The sequence below is a fragment of the Oratosquilla oratoria genome, chromosome 14 (assembly GCF_046742065.1).
Source record: "Oratosquilla oratoria isolate Oo_2021 chromosome 14, ASM4674206v1, whole genome shotgun sequence".
NCBI lineage: Eukaryota > Metazoa > Arthropoda > Malacostraca > Stomatopoda > Squillidae > Oratosquilla > Oratosquilla oratoria.
Window position 1 is genome coordinate 11,921,804 of NC_134790.1, and position 10,000 is coordinate 11,931,803.

Below are 10,000 nucleotides of genomic sequence, written 5' to 3' on the forward strand. Positions count from 1 at the left end.
TCTTGAGTTCGCGCGACGTTGTTCAGCCCCAAGGCTTCTTAATTGGCCTTCAATTTACATGTTGGTTTCTTGGCAGCTCGGTGTTGGTGCCGAAGAAGCCCTTCTTTTGTCATTTGTTGTCGTGAGGTTTTCCTTTTCCTGCTTACCGTCCTTAATCACCTAGACGACGGTGCATCTCTATGTTCAGCTTGTGTGTGTGTGTGTGTGTGTGTGATTCACCATGGTCCTGGATTACGGGCTGGACTCGTGATAGTCAGCTATCTCCCTCCCGGAAGAGAGCTCAGAGCTCATATATGACCGATCTATGGGTGATGCTGTGACCTTACACGCACACACACCCCTAATTCCCCGCCCACGAGAGTTAGAGTAACAACACGCAGCGCAATGATACTGAAATTATTTCAGGCCTGGGCGGGATTCGAACCCGGACCACCGTAGTGGCAGCAGGAAACTCTACCAACTAAGCCACGAGTTGTGTGTGTATGTGGATGTGTTTATCATCTAATGTTGTCTTGGATTGCGTGCCAGACTCGTGATCGACAGCTATTAACCTCCCGAATAAGAGCTCGGAGCTTATGCATTCCAACGTGTGGGTTTCTGTAATTTGTTGCTTAAAGATATCAGCAAGGCGAGTGTCCCGACATCTTTTCATCATCTTGACAAGCAAGCCGTTCTTTCTTTGCATGTTTAGATTAAGTAAACTTACATAAGACAATCTGTTCCTTAACGACACACACTCTTTTTGCCATTTCGTTTTCATTGTTGTGCTTAACAATGAAAGATGAGAGGGTCATCAGCCTTTAATTAATCGTTAATTACCTTGTTCACTGATGACACTAATGACCCTCGAGAGAGAAAAGTGTCTAGTCATGGGAAAAAGAGAGGGAGAGAGAGAGAGAGAGAGAGAGAGAGAGAGAGAGAGAGAGACTGGATCTCGATGACATCATCGGGATCAACGTCGTCCTCCCACACTCCCCCCTCCACCCTCTCCCACCCCCTTCCACCCCCTTCCCACCTTTCCTAAGTCATCAAAAACATCCGCATACTCATGTCAACAACAGGAAGAACAAAGAAACTCAAGTCGTGGGCTTGCCCGCCCCCGGCCTACTGATGGCCGGGGGTTGGGGGGGTGTTCGAGCTTGAGTTCGGGGGGAGACAAAGGCCTCTCGGGGGTTGGGTTCGGGGGTGACAAAGGCCTCTCCGGACGTGCCTTTGTTCTCGACCATCCCCCGTGGGCGCGCGGGTGCGCCTACCTGGGACTCGGCCTCGACCTTGGGCTGGATGCCCACGCTGCGGTTCGTGTTGTCGCGTGGCATCAAGGGCGTGGGGGTAGGAGAGAGAGAGAGAGAGAGAGAGAGAGAGAGAGTGTGTGTGTGTGTGTGTGTGTGTGTGTGTGTGTGTGTGTGTGTGTGTGTGTGTGTGTGTGTGTGTGTGTGTGTGTGTGTGTGTGTGTGTGTGTGTGTGTGTGTGTGTGTGTGTGTGTGTGTGCGTGCGCGCGCTGTGGCATCCTTTTCAGTTTTCATTAACTCACAGAAGAGTACCTCGCGTCCTCAGATTAACTTCGTGTTCGTTGTTGTTCACGTGGCCTTTGTTGGCGACGAGGCTTTTTTTCAGAGAGAGAGAGAGAGAGAGAGAGAGAGAGAGAGAGAGAGAGAGAGAGAGAGAGAGAGAGAGAGAGGGGTGTTGGTACCAGGCCGGACCTTAGCCTTGCGAAGTTCCCGATTCGTCATCTTCTGATGAAGAGAGAGAGACTGGAGATGAAGTGTTGGGAGTATTTTTCGCCGTGTCTCAAACGAACTGCCCGCTCCTCGTGGGGGCGGGACGAGAGAGTTGGCAGGTGTGACACTAATTGGCCCGTGGGAACTCCTCAAACACGACCAGTTGACACGTGGTGAGCAACGACGACGAACAATGAATGAAATGAAAGACGGAGAAAAAGAAAAGAAGAGAAAATGTTTCTCTGATGTTGAAGGCCCACTGGCTTCTGTTGTCAACGTTTCTGTTGTCAACGTTTCTTTTTGTCAACGTTTCTTCTTGTCAACCTAAGTTGAAGGGTGGAAAGGAGTGACGTATGGGAGTGTAATGGGTGGGGGTGGCTACCCCCTTATAAGGAGAAAGAAACATTGTGGTTTATAAATAGATAATAAACAATTAACTGGTGGTCTTACATGGCAGGCGTCCGAGAGAATCATCTCCCCACCATCCATCTTCAGATTTACCTCCATCTGGTGGTGCGGCACAAGGGGCTGTCATTCGGTACCCGGACCAAGTCCCATAATTCCCTATTAACTTAGAGTAACCATCCGCTTCTCCCCATCCTAACGACGCTCCATCCTTCCCCTGCAACCAAATATCGTAGAAACAAACCTACACTTACACAACACGGACAGCAGTCAAAATTTTCTTCCGGGAGACGTAATAGGAACAAAACAAGCACCGTTGCCGGCCACCCTGGGCTCCGTGTTTCTGGTTGGTGACATTGGAGGCAAGAGTTGTTTTTAACATCGAGGATTTAGCTTAAAGAGTAATAAACGAATTAAAATACGGAGATCGGGTGGCGTGGGCACTTTGTAAATGCCACCATGCTGCTGGTTCTATTATGCAGAGTGCATTGACCCAGTTGTTTGTACACGAACGTAGATAGACGTTTCTTAATCAACAGATAACGATGAATGATGTGTCTAAGAAGATCTTCGTCCCTGTTGGTGGGTGCTGATGGAAGGGGGAGGGGGGAGCAAAGGGCCTGAAGGGTGTGGGGGGGGGGAGGTGGGGAGGGGGAGAGACGGAGGTGGAGGGGAGAGACGGAGGAGAAGTTTGTTATAGCTTTGATCTGAGTAGAAAATATATGTGTTGTTTGTCGGTCGCTGAGTACTTCTGAGCGTCATCGCAAGCGTGCTTGCTGGCCTCGCATTCGCTTAGTCGTGGGTTCGAATCCCACACTCCTCTACGATTCCCAGCAGTGAATGTTAGTTACCTGCCCCAACAGTCCCTAAAGTGAATATTTGGGCAAAGGTGACGGCTCCGACCGCAAATACTCAGCGCCTCCTGGCGTATACATAATAACATAAGAATGAAGGAGACTGCAAGAGACCATAAGGCCTACACTAGGCAGCTCCATATCCATCACCACCTGTCATCCCCATCCATAAAGTTGTCTAACCGTTTCTTAAAACAACTGATAGTTTCAGCGCTCAATACATGGTTACTAGGCCTATTCCATTCGTTGACCACCCTATTAGTAAACCAATTCTTGCCTATTTCGTATACTTCTCATTTTCTTCTTCTTGAGGAGTCATTGGGTGTGCCCCTCACCAGATCCTGGTGGGCAAGAGGAAAGGAGAGAAAAAATCAAATTCATAATTTGCAGACAAATGTGTGACGCGTGTATGTGTTTGTCTCATGAGCTGTGTTTTCGGTGTATGATTCGAATGTGCTCATTTTGTTTGTGGCTCATGAATAACTCTCTCTCTCTCTCTCTCTCTCTCTCTCTCTCTCTCTCTCTCTCTCTCTCTCTCTCTCTCTCTCTCTCCCTCTCCCTCTCCGTCTCCCCCCTCTCTCTCTCTCTCTCTCTCTCTCTCTCTCTCTCTCTCTCTCTTCCCGTGTGTGTATGTGCGTGTGTGTGTGCGTGTGCGTGTGTGTGTGTGTGTGTGTGTCTGTGCGCGTGCGTGAGTGTGCATGCATGTATCTGTGCTTGTGTGTGTGTGTGTGTGTGTGTGTGTGTGTGTGTGTGTGTGTGTGTGTGTGTGTGTGTGTGTATGTATGTGTGTGTGTGTGTGTGCGTGTGTGTGTGTGTGTGTGCGTGTGTTATTGTGTGCTTATGCTATACTATAGTATTAGATGTGCTGGAAACATGATCAAGAGCCAATTTACCCTCCCGGATGAGAGCCCATAGCTTATAATTATATTGTCCGTGAGGGAGAGGGAGAGGGAAAGAGAAAGATATAGGAGTCTAGGTTATTTGTGTGCAGTCTAAAATAGAAATCATACACAATATAGTACGTTCGTACACGCACTACACACACGCACGCACGCACATACACACACACACACACACACACACACACACACACACACACACACACACACACACACACACACACACACACACACACACACACACACACACACACACACACACACACACACACACACACACACACACACACACACACACACACACACACACACACACACACACACACACACACACACACACACACGTTTGCTTGAACTGGTAAGTGCCATGCATCATGAAGGTGGATAACTAAGACAGACAGACAGACAGACAGACAGAGAGACCGAGTGAGGCGAGGCTGGTGGGAGGAAAAGGAGGAAGAGATGGAGGAGGTGGAGGAGGAGGAGGAGGAGGAGGAGGAGGAGGAAGATGAGGTGATACAGACGTAAAGGAAAAGTTCCAACAGGTACAGAAGGGTATCTTCCTTGTAGGTTCCTGATATGCTGAAACAAACAAACAAACGAACAAACAGAAGAATAAATATGTAAATAAAAAAAATAGATAAAAATATAAATGAATAAGTAAGTATAGCGATAAACGTATAAATGGATTAAGTAAATAAAAGTATACAAATAAATAGATATACTAGTAAATAGTAATAAATATGTAGACAAATAAAAAATAGATAAACAAAGTCCACCTAAATCACTTCCACCCATTCCACTCCCATCCACTACCCTTTCCTCCCTCCTCATCTTAGCTCCTCATGGATGACGGATCATCCCTGTCTCCTGCCCACTGCCCAGGTCAAAAGCAATGCAGCAAGACACAGCACATCCACAGCAAGGCCGCTTCACTTAATCGGCGACCCTCCCCCTCTCCGTCCCCTTGTGAAGAAAAAGAGAAGACGGGGAGAAATCCCTTTAGGCTGCGTCAAAATATCATTCACACATAAACACTCTGTAACCCCCCCATCCCCCACCCCCTTCCTACATTGCACCCCATTATCATCTATACACAGATATTCTCCACTCACCTCTATCTCTTGCCCTCTCCCTTCTTTGCTCAACAGACATTCATTTCTTGCTCAACGCCCCTTTAAGAGTAAATTGATAAGTAAGAAAGAAATAGATTCGTAATTAATAAACGAAATGAGACGAAACGAAGATGAAAGATATTGTGCAAGAGAAAGCAAAACAAAATTAGATTAAATTAATTTCTTTGGGATCGTGATCCGAGGACCAGAAAATGGCCTTCTCTCCCCCAACGCTCCTATTTTTCATTCTCCTCCACCTCAAAAGAGAGAGAGAGAGAGAAAGAGAGAGAGAGAGATGCAACAGCTGTTTCCTCATTAACTCGAATGTGTTTCCTTTGCCGATTTTCATTTGTTTCTTTTGTTCATTTTTTTTCGTTCTTTTCTGTTTTTTCCTAGGTCCGTCAAAATTGCAGCCGTGGCAAGCTTGTTAGGCTAATTTGTTCTTTCATCTACCGTTTAGCGTAACGTGAATCTGCATATATGTGTATATTCATGATATACATGTGTATAATATGTATAAGTATATAGGATAGGGTTACAAGGAAAAAACTTTGAACTGAGTTTGTGCGTAACACTTCTTCATAAAGGCTTATTTTAGTAACTTATTTTAGATCATTATTATTTATCTGTTTATCTATTGTTATTTATTGTTTGTTTATTATTTATGATTACCTTTTTATTTATTTAGTTTATTTATTTATTCTATTTTTTTGTCGCATTTGACCTGGTTATGGGCCAAATGGTCCTCTGTTGGCATGCTCTTTCTTTGTAATCCTTTGTAAATGTTATTGTTGAGTTTTTTTTTTCATGTGACCCTATCTTTAATCTCTTAGTATGGACTATTCTCATACAAGTATATCCATGACATATGTGTATGTATGTATGTATACATGTATATGTACACATATATTCGTGTATATATATATATATATATATATATATATGTATATATATATATATGTATAATATAATTATACATATATATATATATATATATATATATATATACGTATATATATATATATATCGTGACATTTAATTATATATATATATATATATTTCTCCGCCCTTCAATCTGTCTATTTCTTTTGTTTATTTTCTATTTTATTTCATTTATTTATTTATTTATTTTTTACCTCAGAGGACGTTTTTCATCTTCTCGTTGTTGACTTAGCCTTGAGGCTTTCCTACAATAGCAGAAATGTTGACAAACATGCGTGTGTTTGTTTGTCTGTGTTTGTCTGTTCGTCTGTGTGTGTGTGTGTGTGTCTGTGTATGTGTGTGTGTGTGTGTGTGTGTGTGTGTGTGTGTGTGTGTGTGTGTGTGTGTGTGTGTGTGTGTGTGTGTGTGTGTGTGTATGGACACATAATATCATATAATATATGTATAGATATATACTTCCCCCAACAATCTTGATTGGTCTGGATTCCACACTTCATATTAACACTGAAATATTGCCTTTCCTCTTAGTAATATACTTTTCTTTTCTTTCCTTTTGCCTTGTAGGGAACCTGGTGGTGCTGGTGGTGATGTGGGTGCATCCGCGCATGCGCTCCTCCACCAACTTCTTCCTGACCAACTTGGCCATCGCCGACTTCTGCGTCACCGTCTTCTGCGTCTACCAGAACCTCTCCCTCTACCTCGCGCAGACGTGAGTAGCGACCTTCTTGCCGTTCAGTACAATGCGTCTAGGCACATACACGCATGCACGCACTCAAGCATGCACGTACGAATTAATCACGTGACCTGGAAGACGACGACGAAACGGAAACACAAAAAGAACGCCAAAATTGAATATATATATATATATATATATATATATATATATATATATATAAATTATATATATACATATATAAATTATATATATATATATATATATATATATATATATATACATATATATATACATGTATATATATGTATATATATATATACATATATATATAATATATATATATAATATATATATATATATATACTGTATATATATATATATATATATATATATATACATACATATATAAGTTTCACAAAGCATACGTGAGTATACAAATTATGCTAAACACTACAGTGAAAGGAAATTAAAAAATCTAATCCGAGTGCTTTCATGATATAATCACATCCTCAAGGACGTGATTATATCACGAAAGCGCTCGGATTATTTTGTTTTCCTTTCACTATGGTGTTTAGCATAATACATAATATATATATATATATATATATATATATATATATACATATATATATATATATATATATATATACATGTATATATATGTATATATATATATATATATATATATATATGTATGTACTTTCAATGTTCCTGACAATGATCCGGCCATTCAGGGGGTAAATATAGACAAGTTCACCAAGTACATCCATTTAATATGCAAATGGTACTAAAATTGACAGCATCTGATAGTTGATAATCCTCTTGTTCGTATTTCCAATGTTTCTGGCAACGATCCGGCCATTGAGGGGGTCAGCAAGTACAAGTTCACCAAATACATTCATTTAATATTCAACGTATCGTGTACATAAAGACGTTTTCTGGAAAAATCTGGAATACACAAAAAATACAACCATACATAGATGAAAAAAATTAAGACGATACAATTATATAACTAGGAAAAATATTAACTCAGTTACGTTATATTATCGTAACCTCTTAGTTTTTTTCATTTTTGTTTGTATTTTTGAATTTTCAAGGTTTTTCTAGATTATGTCTCTATGTAGACGAAACGTTGAATATCAAATGAATGTATTTGATGAACTCATCTCTGAAACATTACAAATACAAAGAAGATTATCAACTGTCAGGATGCTATCGATTTTAATGTCATTTGCATACAAGAGAATCTGCTCTCATATTTTTCAAGTACATGTATAGATATATATATATAAACCCCCTTTCCTCCTTTGATCCTTCTCCTCTTTTCCCTCTTCTGCCTCCTCCTCCTCCTCTGTAACCTCCTGCCCCTCCCTCTAGTCTTCCTCCGCCTCCTCCTCCTTTTCCTGTTGCTTCATCTCTCTTCTTTTAATTTCTATCTACTCTCATTGTTATTATTCTTTTATTATCGTCAATTACATTTCCTCAATCGGACGAAGTCTGGCTGCAAGGTATTGATTCTCTTCGAGTTTGTTTGTCAACAATATCATGGCAAAGCTGCTGGACTCAAAGTTGGGGAAAGGCATCTAACTTCATCCAGTTATGGGAGGAATTGGGTCAAGGTCAAGGTCAAGGACACTGAATATGTTTTTTTCGAAACCGTCTAAAAAAAATCATATCTGTTTTTCGAAAGTAAGACAAAAGGATCTTTGTCCTAGCGACGATTCTCATCATTCCAATGGTGAAATTTTGTTTAGCTTTAATCTTTTTTTTTTTTTTTTTTTTTTTTTAATAAATCAAGGTCACGACAGAAGAGCTGGCAGTGCTGTTATTTCTATTATATCTTTTAATAATTTCTTCATTTTATTTTACCTTTTATTTATTCGTCCATAGTAGACCAACAACACTGGTATCCATTTTCAGTGCACTGGTGGCGTATTCGGAAGCGTGCTGTTCTCGCACTCGCTTTGTTGTGAGTTCGAATCCCGCACTCATCTCCGATTGCTAGTGGTGACTATTAGTTACCTTCCCCCAACAGTCCCAAGAGTGTCTAATAGGGCAAAGGTGATGGCTTCGGCCGCAGCCACTCAGCGCCAGTCAGACTAGATCTGCAAGACGTTAATATAATTGAAAACGGGACAAAAGTTCTTATTAATAGAAAATGGGATCGGGAGCGAAAATTGAGCCCGAAGGATCAACAGAAAGTCGGGACAAATAGTATATTTTCTTTTATCTTTTTTATTTTTAATCAACTTTATTGGTTGATTTATATATCTATTTATCTATCAATCTATTTATCCGTTTATATTCTTATCTATTTATCAATTGATTTTTTTTATCTATTTATATATTCATTTATCTATTGAGTTTTTCAAATACTTTTTATGTATTTTCCAACTACCTGTGCGTAAGGCTCTTAATTGGAATGAAAAAAAACCCACACATTTTGTTTTGATTTCAATATTTCATCTTTTTTTTACTCCAAATGTAGGTTATGCAGAATCCCTTCTGCAGTTACCCCTAATCACCTTTGAGGCCTTGCCAGACACGTACATACATACATACATACATACATATACCAAAGGCTTTTTTCCCCTTACATGGGGGGTAGCCAAAAAGAAAAAGGCATAGAAATCACTCCCACCCATTTCATTTCCCATATATTCCACTCCCCTCCACCCTCCTCCCTCCCTCCTATCTTGGCACCTCCTGGATGACGGGTCATCCCTGCATCCTATCCACTGCCCTGGGTCAGAAGCAGTGTCGCAAGACACAGCACATCCACAGCAAGGCCGCTTCATAAATTCGGCGACCCCCCCCCTCTCCGTCCTCTCATGCAGGAAAGGAGAAGACGGGGAGAAATCCCTTCGGGCTGCGTCAAATTTTTTCTAATACGTACTTCCTCACACCCCATCCCCCACCCACTACCCCTCATGCATCACAGCCTCATCTATACACAACCCTTCTCCATTCACCCCTATCTTCTGTCCTCTCCCGTCCTTCCTCTACAGACATTCCTCTCTTTTGTAATGCCCCTTTCACCCCATCCATCCATCTCATCCTAAGACGCCCCCTCATATTCACTCCTTCCACCTCCGCCTTCCACACTTCTTTTACTAATTTTTCTTCACTCATTCTTTCTATGTGTCCAAACCATCCTAATACTCTTTCATCAACCCTATCTCCCAGCTCCCTTTCCACTACTGTTCTCCTCCTCACCTCCTCATTTCTCATTCTATCTAGCCTAGCAACCCCTATCATACTTCTCAGACATTTCATCTCAAACACATTTAAACTCCTTCTCTCTTCCTCTCTTATGTTCCAAGTTTCTGCTCCCTACATTGCTGTTGACACAATCACTCCTTCATATAACCTCCTCTTAGCATCCATTCCC

General features: G+C 41.5%; 1 protein-coding gene across 1 annotated transcript in view; it reads left to right on the top strand.

The window, feature by feature from the left end:
- The first annotated feature begins 6,503 nt into the window (after window positions 1–6,503).
- The window catches only part of TrissinR (Trissin receptor), a 153,314-nt gene continuing 149,817 nt past the window's right edge, over window positions 6,504–10,000 (top strand). Inside the window, exon 1 of the mRNA XM_076197657.1 lies at window positions 6,504–6,642. Coding sequence (XP_076053772.1) covers window positions 6,521–6,642 — 122 coding nt within the window. The 5' untranslated portion in view covers window positions 6,504–6,520. The remainder of the gene's footprint in view (window positions 6,643–10,000) is intronic.